We start from the raw sequence: 14,672 nt of genomic DNA on the forward strand, positions 1-14,672 counted from the left end.
AGTCTCTGTTCCCATCTATAGAATAGAGGTCATTCACATCTACGTATTTGTTAAGTTTCGTGACTAGAGAATGTCTACAAGCCACAGATAAAAATGCCCTACAGAAGTACACCACACTGTTATTAACAGATAATTCTAACTTTAGCATGTCTTGTTTACATCAGAAATACAACTTTTTACACATCTGACAGAAAAGCGCAATATCACAAAAAGACAAAATATTTGGGACAAAATTATATAAACAATAACATTTTCATTCAAGGAAACAATCTTTTAAGCCATAAAAAAAGTACTGGGAAGCTTCCAAACAGAAGTGTTTTTCTCAAAATGTACCATTTAAAATTCTCCCCAAAGTATCAAGAATGTTTCACTGAATATAATTAACAATAAAACCACCTAAATCAGCCAAAAGCTAAACAGAGGAATTTTCTTTAAAACAAGTCCTAGATTTTCTGACCTTCAAGAGGTAGATTAATTTAACACTGGGGACTGACAAATGAAGAGCAGAAAGATGAAATTGTCTCTGATGAAGCCCTAAAGTGATCAATATTTAACATCCAGCTAGTGTCATCTTCAACTTGCATGTGAAGTCACCAGAATTCTCTCACTTGTCTTTATTCAAAGTCATATACCCTCCTGGCACTCCCCGTGTAGCTCAGCAGCCATGGTTCACTGCCAATATTTAGCCACTGTGATACGTTTGGGATGATACCCGATTGGACTGTTGCCATCAGCGTTTCTGGTTCCAGCAGCATCATGTTGATCCTTTTCTCAATAGTTACAATCCCTTAAAAACTCTCTCTCTAGATAGATAGATAGACAGACAGACAGCTATAGATATGTAAAGAAACCTCTCAACTTCAATCTTGTTCAAAACTTCCAAGAAGTTCTCATCCTTGTATGATGAAAACCTCTGGCTATTGAGAAAACTCAGTCTTTCAGCATGCTGTTCCCAGCTTATTCACTACAGGCAAGTTGGGACAGCCCAGAATCAAATTACTGCTAGGAGAAAAATGAAGAATATTCAAAGGGGAACATAAAATGTATGGTTGCGAAATTAAGGTCTGCCCCTTGATGCTCTGTAAGTGAAGGGGGAGGGGGGAGGAAGGGGTCAGAGACACTAGTACTGGCAGTTTTTTCCCCTTTGGAAAGGGAAGGATGACGTCTTGGGTAGATTTTCATTCCCCTAAGGGGCTCTTCTGACGAGGCCGTTTCATTCCAAGGACAAGGAGACCCAGTGTTAACATAAACACGCAGATTCTCATCTTAGAAACAACAGGGCCAAAAACATGCTATATCCTGACCATAAATCAGTTACATTATTTCAATCTTCACCAGCCTTTTTTCTTACTAATTGCATTGTTTCCCTACCCCATCCACTCCCTTGCTGGCCATTAAGCTTGAAGCACTATAACAGAGGACTGGAACATCTTCCAAATATATGGTAGCATCTGTTTCTTAAAAACAGACAACACACACACTTTCTCCCTCAGACTTTTCCACTGTGGATCATAACCTTCATCCAACATGCCTAGATGTTTGGAAAAAAAAAAGTTTCCCACATGCAGATGATGTAGTTTCATATGATTTAGGAGAGCGGACAGAACTTTTATAATCAACTATTTCTTGAGTAAAAAAAATAAAAATAGAATTAAGTCTTTCCTTACGAGATCATTTTAGTTCCCAACAGAAAGGAAATTCAATTTCAGTCTCTGAAGAGTCTCAAGTAATTTGCTCAACAGATAATTTAATTATCTTAACAAACTAATTCCACCACTTCTGTCCTCAGAGAAGCTTTCCCTTATTCCACATCTTTCCTCAAGGCTCATCATCATTTCTCATTAGGTCATCTGCCAATAAGGAATTGCATATATTTATACAAAGCCCTAAAATATTTTGAGTACTACATCAAAGATACAGACCGATTTTAGACTTAAAATCCTTTTGAGCAAGTCAGAATCCCTATCCTGCCACAACAGTATTCACGAAGATGAGTAATTGGGTGTGCAAAACTACTTTTGCACTGTTTTCTGACCTCTCCAATCTAAAATAACTTCAGGGCTGTTCTAAAGCTCAGATGCACTAACTCCCAACAGGGGCTCAACAGCTGAGAGAAGAGCACACCAGGTTTTAGCAGCGTAGGTTCCCTTCCCCACACAAACACATCTGGGGCTTCAAAGGAGGCAGCAGAAACTCATATGGCAACTTTAAATAATCAAGGAAAATCCCTTACAGTGATGATATTGTAGTATTTATCTGATTTCCAGCCTCCTTACATCAGCAGTGTGTTGTAAAAGGACAGGAATGCAGATCATTTGGGCTTCTGTCATACTCAAGTGCCACCTATGCAGTTCTAGATTCACAGCTAGACTATGTAAAAATTGCAGGTCTAAATGTTAATTCTTGCTGTGCAATCCTTATGGAGAGGAACTGCATTGGGGGACTGGGTCTTAAGAATTTATTAAGAGACTAGTCACAGAAATAAGTCACAACAACCTTAAATACCTATCTTTGATATCCATATTTATCACAAATAAAGGAGCCAGTGATTTTCAGCAGAACATAAACCTATTTATCTTTGTGGTGATATATGGAAATAGAAGGGGAGGCAGTGTGAACAAAGAGGGAACAATACCCTTTCCCCTTGGGAAAATATTTCCACCAGTGTCCAGAAGCATCACTAAAGTTTCATCAATCTGTCTGTCATCGCTGACACTGCATACATAGATACTTCAGGGAATTAAGGCATTAACCAGGACAAACCAAAGTAACACAGCTGCACAGGAAGGAGAAGACATTGAAAAATATAACATAAAAGCAGACATTTTAAAAGTAGGAGAAAAATAAAGAGTGTGGCAAATCTACACTGGAGAGTAAATACGTCACTGTTGGAGTGCAACTAAGTCACTTCTTTGGATCTGATTTAAAATTAGTAGCTTGCCTTGCCACAAAGAAACCCTTTTATTGGTCCAGGAGCTCACATTCCATTAGTGCAATATAGAACACCACAGCAAAGTTACACAGATACTTTAATATTAATAATATTAATAGAATGACAGAGGTTTTTTTAATATTCAGCCTAGAGGTAATAAGCAGCACTGTAAGCCTACATCACTGAATATTGCTTAGTCGACCAGCAAGGAAGATGAAGATTGCCCTACCTGATGTCTTTGGCAAGAGATTCTTTCATTATACTTTGCTGTGATATACTGATTGTGGAGGAGAGCTGCAGAGGTGGCTGATAGTGGCTGATAGTGTCTCCATATCAAAGAATTACAAAGAACTTGAAACTCTTCACAAGGAAAAAGCACACGTTACAGAAACGGGCTATCACCCAAAGCCAGGACTCAGTTTACAGAGTAGTAGCAGGGAGTGTTGCATTGTGAAACAATGCCATCTTTCTTGGGTGAAGTAGCCACTCACTTCTTCAATAAAGCAAAAGGGAGTCTCTTGCAGGATGGCATTCTCCCTTTAAAGGATCTGACTTCCTCTCCCCATTACTACCCTCAATACTTAGAGCAAAAGACCTCACCCACATTAAAAATAAATAAATAAATAAAATAAATAACTGCCCAGTTCTGGGCCTGACTTGTTCTGCAGGCAGTTTAAATTCATGAATATGGAAAAAAAATTTTTTTTAAATAGTTACCAAATTATATGCCTAATATTCATCCATTGGCCCTCAACCTTGAAACCTCAAAGGCGAACTTGAATAAGAGAGAAACTGGAAGGGAGAAACAGAGAGGAGAAAAATATTACAAAACCAGTGGTTGGGGAAGGGCATTATAATGATGTTAATATAATCAACAACAAACAAAAACTGTGTTGAGAGCTAACTTTTTAAGCCACCACATTAAAGCTGTCTTTGGAATTACTCCCTCCAGCTCATCTATTCCCCCATCACTATTTAAATGTTTGGTTTAAGTATTTCAAGAGATTACCACTTCTCAGCTGTTTAGTAACTCCCATCAGTAACAGCCACCCATTTCTATCTCTGAATCTCATAGCTCTATCAGAAATTTTCAGAAAGCATACTAAATTTATAGTCTCCTGGGACACAATGTCTCTTAACACAAATCCATCCAAGATAGACTGGTTGTTTTTATTCTAACAAGCATTCCTCTTACTCACACAACAAAGGACAGCAAGCCTCGTTGGAATGTGTGTGGACAGATCAGAGAAAGCTATATATTTCCTGTCTTGCTTCTTTTGTTCCAATACACACTTAAGTATGTTCTTCACATGTAAGTTCTGGACGAGACAATAACCCTCACTTGGTAATTAAATACAGCTCTGAGTCACGCTACTCTGGAAGTCTTCTATACATCAGAATAAAGAAATTTGAGAAAATAACTTCAGAAGAATCCTGTTTCTTTAAAACCCCTTCTCAGGGTTAAAAACCCAACCATGAGGATAAGCAAATACTTTAAAATGATAATTTATGGCATGATTTTAAGAAAACTTTATCAATGTTTTTGAAGTCACAGTAGCAAAAAGATAAGCTATAAAATCTGCAAGAACACCCTAACAAGTTATATTTGAAAATAACTTCTGAATCTGATTGCATTCAGTCCATGATAGGAAAGGGCAAGAAGGGGAAGGAAACAGGAACATGTAATGCAACAAAAAAAATTATAGGAGCAACCACCAACACAGTTCCTTAAAATAAAATCAGGTGCCCTAATAAACATTTAAAATATTACTCGTCTTTTAACAGTACATGAACATAGGAACATATGCACTACATTAGCTCCTTAGAAACATTTAAAAAGTTCAACGCTGCAATTTGTAAGCGGGTACAATCTCCAACAGCCTGTTTGGCAACAATCCCACGCATTTTGTACAGCACTCCGTCTTTACAGTAATGGGAGTACCTTCTGATACCTAAAGCACATGCCTGCTAAATGACTTCAGGTCGTACTGAAATTCCACACATTCCAGCTAGTCTCTCTCTTCCCAGCGCACACAGTACTTTGTAGAAGGCAAGCATCCCAGGTCAAGTAAAACCAAAAAACTGACAAGCTGCTACAAGTTTTGTCCAAACCTGTAATCACAACATTCTTTCAAATGAACAGTTCCACCTTACCTAATGTTAAACAAGCCTACAGGCAGAAGGACCCAGGACAGCCCTAGACTGCTAACAAAATGTTTTTCATGACCTCTGGACAGAGATAATTATGAAATCTCTTGGGAAGATTGGGCTGAGAAAACATCAATAAACTAGTGGGGTAATTATCATAATTACAAATGAAAGTTAAATACAAAGGACAATTTTGATCAGAACTGATCAGACTGCGCAAGATTTGTATGATCATGTTTTGCTTTTTCTCTGTTTTTGCAACCACATCCATCAAGGCCTTGCTCTCAACCCTGCCCTAAGGGTTGGGGAAAGTTACCTTGGCATCTGAGAAAAAAATCAAGATACATTTTACATGACTCTGTAATGACCTTTTTTTGGCTTGTATGACAAAGAATGAGTCAGTCACAGGTAATCTCTCATGGTTAAAGAAGGTTGTAGGAAGGCCTTGATGGACATGGGTAAAAAAGGAGAAGAAATGGAAATTGAATTTTGGGATAGAAAATTTGCTGTGAAGCAGATTTAAACTAAATAACTACACTTTAAATGCTCCATTAAGTATGATGTCTGAATAGAACCTAAAAAAAATGTGTCAAAATATTTTACTAACGCCTTACCGCATAAAAGTTCCTTCCACTGAAGTGACAAAAAAATGTTTCCTATCCATCCATTTATGTTCCACTACTTCACACATTCCCTTAATAGTTTTTATCTCATTTTAATTTAGCATAATTTAATAACAACTGTCCAGTCAAAAGCTTTAAAGTCTTTACACCCATCTATCTAGAGACCTATAATTTGTAGTTGCAATAAGTAAGAAGAATAGAAAGGGGAACCTGGGTCTGAGGAAAACAAAACCAAACAAAACCAAAACAGAAAAAAATCTCTTGCTGCTCTTCAGTTCTGTAAGAGCAGAAAAAAGGAATCTGCTGTTCTAGGACATATGGTAGCATGTGCATACAGGACTGCACTCCCAGTTCTCCCAACTGATATATAATTCCATGACACTATATTCTGAAGAAATTTGTGTGTCATCTCAGCTGACAGTCTATGTTCCATTCACATTGTCTGAAATAATAAATCTACTGTAACTCCATGTAATATTTTTCTACAGACATCTATAGGTAAAGAAAAAAGCTATATAAAGGGTTAACTTGTTAGAAGTAACACTCAGCCTAAGTAGTTAGTTCAGCTGTGAGTCAGCAACGCCTGTCTAGAACTGCAAACAGGAGACCCTTTCACACAGACAAGCAGCTTCCAGCAAGTCTCTTATTTTATCATTTCCTCCCCTCCCGCCGCCACTCATCTTGAATCTTCCTCATACCTTGAATTTGGCAAATTGTCACAGAAGCAGTTTCACTGCACAAGATATGTTTCTACAACCACTTTGGACTGCTCAAATGTTTAATTAGATTGCCATCTCAACTGACAAACCAACTGTAAACATTCTTGAAAGTGTTTGAAGCCAAAGACACAACAACAAAATATACCATATAAAAAAAAGGAGCTTTAAAGATAGCTCTTAACAGCTGTGCAACTTCTACCCCAGTATAACTAAAAAGTTCCCATATTGGGGAACAATCCGATTAACCAAAATGCATCAGCTATGTTTCTCAACAACTCACTAAGCCAAGTCTCATTCTATGTAGTGATAATTGTAGATAACCATATTTATGCAGCACTTTTCAGTCCTACAGCACTTTAATGAACGCACACACACAGCAACACACTACAGCCTAGCAGAAAACAGCATTGTATACATCTGAAGATAAGGAACATTGAGGTAGTCTAGATTAAGGACTTTGTACTCTATGCCTTGTCTGAAAAGCAGCACCTCCAGCAGTAAAATTCCCACTATTGTACTCAGCACTGATAAAGTATCAGCTCTGAAGAGACCCACCTAATGAGTCATTTCCGGGAATACCCTAATGTTCTTTGGCAAAAGGTATGGGCAGAGGTATTTCAGATAATTTTTAAACCTAACTCTGTCTTACCTGTCCCAATCAAGTAGACTTGCAGCTCACAATAATACAGCTTAAGTCCATAAAAATAACATTATTATGATAGAGGAAAAACACCTATTTCTGTAAAATGCTTCCAAGATACCACTTTTTTTATACCTATCTACACAACTGAATCATATCTAGACTCTTATCTTCCATCTCTGCAACAGAATATCCTTTTCTCTGACCATAACAAACACAGTTCTGTCCTGCTTGCATCCATTCAAACTGCTGCTACAAGGTTCATTTTCCTGAACAGTTATTCCTGTCAATTCCCAACATGGGCAACCCTTTCCCTCTGGCATCAAGCATAAACTGCTTGTTCCCACTTCAGGACCCTTTATCATTTCTTATTCACTAGGAAGAGAGAATCCTGCCTCCAGTAAATTCACACTGTCACCTTCAATTGGCCAGCTGTTAGGTTTTGAAAACAAAAGCTCGTGTGTTTTCCCATGGTGCCTTCAGGCTAGGAAGTCCTCTACCACTTTCAAACTATCATATTTGAATTTCATTACATATCTCTCCTTACCATCATAACTATAAAATATCCAAGTCTGCCTCTTGTTGGAATGTGTCGAGACCAGAGTTCACCATGCTAATACTACAACTTCTTCTTTTATTTTCTGCCACCACCATTTATCTCCATTCACCTGTTGTTTTTTATCTTATACTTAGAGGACTACAGATATTAAGGAATAGGAGCTTTTTGTTCTGTATTTGTACAGTTTCTAGCTTCTCCACTCATAAGGCCTTTAAACATGACAGCAATCACGTAAAGATGGCATAATGTATAAGAACAAGGAAACTTCCCCACTTTCATTCTGTTAAAATAATGTTTTCATTTGAAGTCAATTAATTCTTCCAACTAGTCCAACACTGATTTACTCTTCAGATAAGGGCGTGCTCAGTTTCTGGAGTCAAAGAACCAAGCACATCAAGTGAGGCATCCCTCCGATACAAATTACAATCCTACAGTTAACATGTTCTAAATCACTTTACCATAAACACTGAGTACTGCTTATAAAGTCATTCCAAAGCTCCCCAGCATTTCCAGTATATTGTGCCATGCAACACTATATAATGCATAAGATGCAACATATAATGCCCAGCACTGTAAGACACCCATGAATCAACCACGCTGAAATCCACAGTACCTTGAAGGTAAAGTTGATAGCAGTTCTGACTTTAGCAACTAAATACAAAGACCTTCATACTGCCAACAGCCACCAACGCACACCCCAGAGAGCAGAGTGAAGGGAGATCACCAAGAGGAATTCACAGGCAGAAGCCACCAATTATCAAAGGGTTTCACCAGCCAGTCACAGGATGGGGCTGAATATGCAAAGGATTTCATGGCAGCCTGGTAATCCTGACATTCAAACAGTTCATGCTCTTCCACAACCAGGAATTCTGGTCACCTAGTGACCCCATACTTTGCAACTCCAGTGCCAGTCAATGGACAGTTAGAGGGATTCATATCTTAGTTGTTTGTAAGCTATTTGCAACTCAAGAAACTGACTGGTCAATCTCACTCCAGGATCAGTACACCTAACGAGCTATTTCATTTTTAACTCCAGGACTTCTCTCTGCTTCTAACTAGTTCTGGTCTGACAGAGCTTTTCAGACATTTGCAGTGAGAAAGATTACTCACCCTAGTTAAGCACAGACCAAGATGACATAGAAAAATCTACAGATCCTTGATGGCCCTAGTCTGAAGATGAGCTAATGCCTCTCCTTTGACTCTCTGTCTTGGTTTTGCCCAACTTCTAGTCACCACAAAGCACATGGAAGTTACTTCTGGTATTCATCTAAGACAATAACCCATGAGCATTCATCACTAGAGTTCTCTGAAACTTCCACAGCCAATAACATGAACCCTTCCCATCTAACAATGTAAACCACTTTTGCCAGCCCTGGGTTATTATTTCTTCCTATGAATAAAATACTACAAAGAAGCAGCACTGTCATCAGAACATGTACTATGTCAACACCACAGTAGTTCCTGTACGCTGACCAGTAGGAGCACACCACATGAGACATGAGCGCACTGTACCACTTACCATTCTTCCTTTCACTGAGTGGAGGAAGGTTGGGGTTTCGGCCATGATGGAGGTTCAGGGTCAGCTCGGGCTGCAAGGAGAGCTCCTGCAGCTCATTGGCAACAGCTTCGCTCTGAGGGCTGGGGGCCGCCGAAAGTGACACCAGCACTGGTTCATCCTCATTTTCGCCAGCCCCTCCTCCGTCCAGCCCATTTCCAGCAATGACGGAAGGGGGCAGGCACACCACACCGGAGAAATCCACTTTGGCTTTCGTGATGGCAACCTGCAAGAGGGACCAAAAAAAAGAAAAAAAAAAGTAAATCTTGTACTAGAGAGGCTTAACCTCTATCTCCAGTGCATCATGGTGTCTTCATATTCAAGAGCAACATGTTCTTTATCACCATATTTGCGTTATCATTATCAATTCAAATCCAGCTAGTAATTGAAATTTGCTAAGCTCACCAGTTTATAAACTTGCATAACCCTCCAACACGGTCACCACAGAGACTGCTGATGAAGCTACTGATTATCATTTTCTTTGAAACTTATGAGGACATTCTCAACTTCTGGTACTTTAAAAACCCCAATTTTGAGAAGGCTAGGAGGGTAATCACCATGATTTGAGCTGTTTACCATACTCTATGCTTCCAGTGAAGTCAGCTTATTTAGAATTTTGCTGAACTCTTCATTACTCTCCTTGTCTTATACCAACATGTGGTTTTGAAAGGACAACTATTAATTTAAGATCTAGTCAGTTAAAGCAATCCTACATAATAAACCTTGAAGGACAGCTGAGTGCAGCAGGCGAAGATTTTCAAATTCAAATTTCATTTCAACAAAAAATTCTCTTGCCATGTATCAAGCAAAAGTTTTTTTCAGAGGCTAATCTTCAGCTTCAAAGAGATGCATGTAGACTTAGCTGCAAAAAAGCAAAGTAAAAACCCACAGGATAGCCCTAGTCCAGAAATCATTCAGAATGCATAAATTCAGTGCAAAGTTTTTAATAATATATTTTTTTATTAAGTATTCCCCCACTTAACATCTATATTTAACCTGAATGAGTGTGACAACATTCAACAGATGATAAAGTAGCTCAAATAGTTGTTACCCGTTTCCATTTTGTTTAATAAGGCTCCAATATTTTTGTTCACATTTTCTTTTCTACTTCAGTTAGTTTCTAATGTTTGCTCTGTGCTCTGCAGACCAAAGTTATAAGTGGTAGTACTTTTTTCCTCAAAAACGTGTTCAGTATACATTCAAGGCAACTGGTAATGAATACACACTATTTAATCCATGTTGTCACATTCATTCCCAGGACCCCATGTCACGATCTGAAGAGAAGCAGGGAAAAGAAGGGTGGAGGAAAAGAAAAGAAGATGACAAAAACCACCAACTGAAATTGGTGCTTATTCTAACAAAACAAATGACATTGAGCCAAAGCTTACTGCCATATGAAGTATTTGCTTTTACTTCAGTTACAATTTGGCTAGAACGCGCCTGCCCCCTCCTTGATATTTCCTGTCCAAAACAAACATCGCTCATACCCATTTGAAAGCAAATTTTAACAGTAATATGCAAAGAGAAAAAATTGGGATTGTGCCCTTTCATTTCTTTACAGTGGGTAAAGAAAGCCTGGAAATACACATACACACACTCCCTTGAAGCACAGACTTAGTCTGAGTTTGGTAAGCTATACAATCCTTGCAGAGGCTGGAAAGAGTTAAACTGTGACCAATATAATTGGCCTTCGGCCCTGCACCTGTAGTGATATGAGGCCTGCAGAAGGGGACTAAAAGGAAGAGTAATTGCTCAGTTGCAAGTCTGACTGGTAAGGACTGCTGTCACTCGAGGAGAAACATCCAGCTGAAGCCAAAGCCAATCTGCCTTCCTGAAGGAGGTGTACTGGAGCCGTTACATTTTGTTTAGTACTCGATGGTGGTTAGGTCACATCACATGAGAGTACAAGCGCAGCCAACCTGAATGAACTGACTGATGACAGAGATACCTAACCCCACCAAATAAGGGTTTGGAATGGCAGGAGACTCAACCTACTCTCCTCAATCCATCCTAGAACAGGAAAAAAAAAAAAAAAGAAAAAAAAAAGTTCCTTTCCCCTTTCTCTAAGGAAAAAAGAACTTGAAATATATCATAGACGAAGATCTGCCCAGGCTACGAAGACAGGAAATGTACTTAGAAACTTCTGACACCCTGGATTTTCTTTTAAGCAGGAATTCATAACCACCATAAACTAGGCAAATCACACTTCAAACACCATTTTAACAACGGTGTTTTAAAATGGAATCTATTTTCCTAACCTAGGTACTTTCATATTAGCCAGTCCACTGAAATTATATCCTTTATTTTAAAGCACAGTACCAAGCTACAGCAAAAGCACTCTAGCCTCACCCAGCCACAAAAGAGAGTAGGGCAGGAGGAGATCAGGATTCACACATCAGCTTGCCATGGAACCCAGAGTAACATTATAGCAAGTGGATTAACTAAAAGTGGGATTATAAACCCTGAGTTGCCCTAGTAAATCATCCCGCAGAATTTCAGCACTGTAACAAGGGTTGGATAAGTAAGTACCATAAGTACCAACTCCTTACCATAAGTAAGGAGTTGCACCTTGACTTGCAGGTTTCCTAACTCATGCAATAGATGACACAGATAGAAGGTATCTTCTTCTTAATCCTAGTTGCCATGTTATTCAATGTCTGTCCCACATCAGAAGTAACTCAGCAAACAATACTAGCAAATGCAGAATTGCCAGCGTAAGCAGCCCTTGTCTTCCCTTGCCTGGACATTCATTCTTGCCCTGCCACCATGCCCTCCTTAGTTCCAGTGGAGCCACTTGTACAGCCACACAGCAAACCAGATCAGGAAGCTGATAGAGCTGAAGTACAATCAACTCCTCCATAAAAGCCACAGCTGCACCAGCACAATACAATGGAACAGAGCTGCTTAAGGCAGCTCAAGCAGCTCTGCCACAAAATGCAAAAATCAGTCTGATTCTGTGCAGCTCAAACATCCTGGACAATGACTATATTTCTTCAGGTACAGTTGCAGTTCAAATGAAACTAAACTGGAATGAGCCATTACATCCGCTAAGAAATTTTGCCTCCTCCTTCCCTTGCTTTCCCTATCATTTCAGGCCAGCACAAGCATCTACAATGACACATGATGAACTGATGAGAAAACTGATCCAGGTGTAAAGGCCAGATATTTGGTTCCTTCCAACTAAATCAGGTCCCTGGGGCAGTATGTCTTGCAGCCACATCAACACTTGTGCCAGCACAACACAAGGGCAAAATCTGTTTACACCATTAATACTTCCAAACATCTAGCCACGACCTAAGGGAAAGAGAACTTTTTTTCAGAGCAATGCCAAGTTTTAATATGCAACAAACCTCCACTTAAAAAAATAAAAATAAAATAATCAGTACAGCTTCAAATCACCTCCTAAAAGGAAAGAAAGGAGCAAGTTGTTTATTTAGGCTTTCTGTATAGAACTTGGTACAAGGCTTCAAATGTTTTACAGCGATAGTTCCTAAACTCTGGTCCACAAGACTACAGTAAAGGCTCTAATTGGGTCAATTTAATTTTAGTGTTTTCAATTAAAAGTCTGATGAGGGCACACAGGGTTTTGGAAGAAGCTTTGAGGATTTACAATTATCACTATTTGGAAAACACTGATATCCTGTGAAAGACATGGAGTCCTTTTCTGTAACCAAAAGTAAGGCTGTTTTTAGACTTCCCAGAGAGTTATACCACTCCATAAAGTGTCATTGTAGAATGAATCAGCTATGCACATTAATATTTAGAACCTAATTAAAATTTTAAAATGTTTGTTTGCCTGTCATTTTTAAACATGCCAGAAGCTTTCCCACAGAGAAATGTAGCATAGCATGAAGATATTTAAATGACTCATCCAGAAGCAGACGGACAGTCTTAAGAGCAAGGATTTCTTATAACCAGGAAGGGTTTCAGGGTGAGTGCCCTCAAGGATTTGTAGCTGTTGCCCAACCAGATGAAAGCCTTTATCATGGCATTTTTCTACTTTTGGGCCAGCTGCTTCTGGAACAAGAAAGGCTGTAATCCCACAGATGTTCTACAGCAGCAACAACAGTTTAAGCAGCCCTCATCTTCTCCAATATCCAGTTGCTCATTCCTGTCCCTACATTGCCCCTTCTTCAACCAGCTGAAATGTCTGTGTGCAGTCATGCAATGAATTAGACTAGAGAATCGAGTCAACTGAAAAACAACCATTTTTTTGGGGTTATTAGTCAGCAAAATCAGTTCCCCAACCCAGTCCATTGCCAGCTACACACACAGCTGTGTCACCATAATGCAGGGGCAGGAACAAGCTGTTAGGAGCCAGGAGTGCTTAAATTACACTGCTATAAACAACAAAACCACTGCCTCAACAATACAAGTGTGGATACACCACTAGGGAGAAGATGGAGTTGCTCAAAAGAAACATTAGACATCACTCCTGAATATATAATCTTCTTCCTTTTCTGACCTCTGGATGCTCTGGAGGCATCTGTCAAACTTCAATTTCAGACAGACGAACACAGCAGAGTCAATTTTGAGCAAGCTGTAAGATTAAGAATCATAGCCAATAAGAAATTTTGGAGAAAGTTTTCTTCATCAAACCTGCAAATTACAAAGGTTAAGCTGCTCTACAGCTACTACTGGGTGCATTCTCTTTCATCTCAACACTGTATCACAGTAAATGCAAGGTAAGTCTGATTAGCTTACCCCTTGGTAAAAGGGCATTCTACTACATGACAAAACTACATATATAAACTTCTCAAAGTTGCTCATCCAGAATCCCCCAAGAATAGCTCAAAGCCCTGAGAGATGAAAAGGAAACAAAAGAGGCCGACACGTGCAGTATTAAAACCTGTTTGATCCACAGTAAGCCAGTTTATGGAGCTAAGTGAAAGAAAACTTTTTGTGGGGAGGGAAGGAGAATAAGGGCGGTAGGATTAGCTTTCTGCCAGTTTAGCTCCATTAATCATCCCATCATAAGGCCAGACAAGCACCAAGGCTGGCACTAGGAAGCAAAAGAGGCATGAATCCAGGACTGCCCTTTTTGGCAAGACCTAGCTCTTAGATCAGCTTAGCTGTATCATAAGACCACATCCTCTGGTTAGGCACTAAAGTGACACTGCCAACAAAAGAAACAGTCCAGCTTGCTCATTCCTTGCCTCCTGTGGGCCAGTACAAGCTGAACCAGATCAAGGAGCTGATCCAGATTAAATTTAACCTGGCCACACACACACACACACAAATTGCTACTTTTAATCTGCATCAGTTCCTGATCTGGCTTGCTACCCAGCTACACAAACATTTGGGCTAGCATAAGGGAGAAAGAGGTACAAAGAAACAAGAATTCTGGATGGCTACTTTTGGTAGCAGCGTCAGCTTAAAGTGCTTATGGAACTACAGCCCAGATGTTGTTATAGTTTCCCTACTCAATATTAATGTTGGGCATGGACGCATGCATTAGACTTCCCTTGACTTTAGCAATATTCACATACTCATGGT

The 14,672-nt window shown here is 39.3% G+C and overlaps 1 protein-coding gene across 3 annotated transcripts in view; it reads right to left on the bottom strand.

The window, feature by feature from the left end:
- The window catches only part of MRTFA (myocardin related transcription factor A), a 97,711-nt gene that overhangs the window by 69,564 nt on the left and 13,475 nt on the right, over positions 1-14,672 (bottom strand). For 2 of the 3 annotated variants that reach the window (XM_067310334.1, XM_067310333.1), the window contains exon 5: positions 9,141-9,402. In XM_067310334.1, the coding sequence (XP_067166435.1) occupies positions 9,141-9,402 (262 nt within the window). Of the gene's footprint in view, positions 1-9,140; positions 9,403-14,672 lie in introns of those variants that run through there. The other variant, XM_067310339.1, reaches the window with a different exon arrangement.

This window comes from Apteryx mantelli, chromosome 1 (genome assembly GCF_036417845.1).
Source record: "Apteryx mantelli isolate bAptMan1 chromosome 1, bAptMan1.hap1, whole genome shotgun sequence".
NCBI classification, from domain to species: domain Eukaryota; kingdom Metazoa; phylum Chordata; class Aves; order Apterygiformes; family Apterygidae; genus Apteryx; species Apteryx mantelli.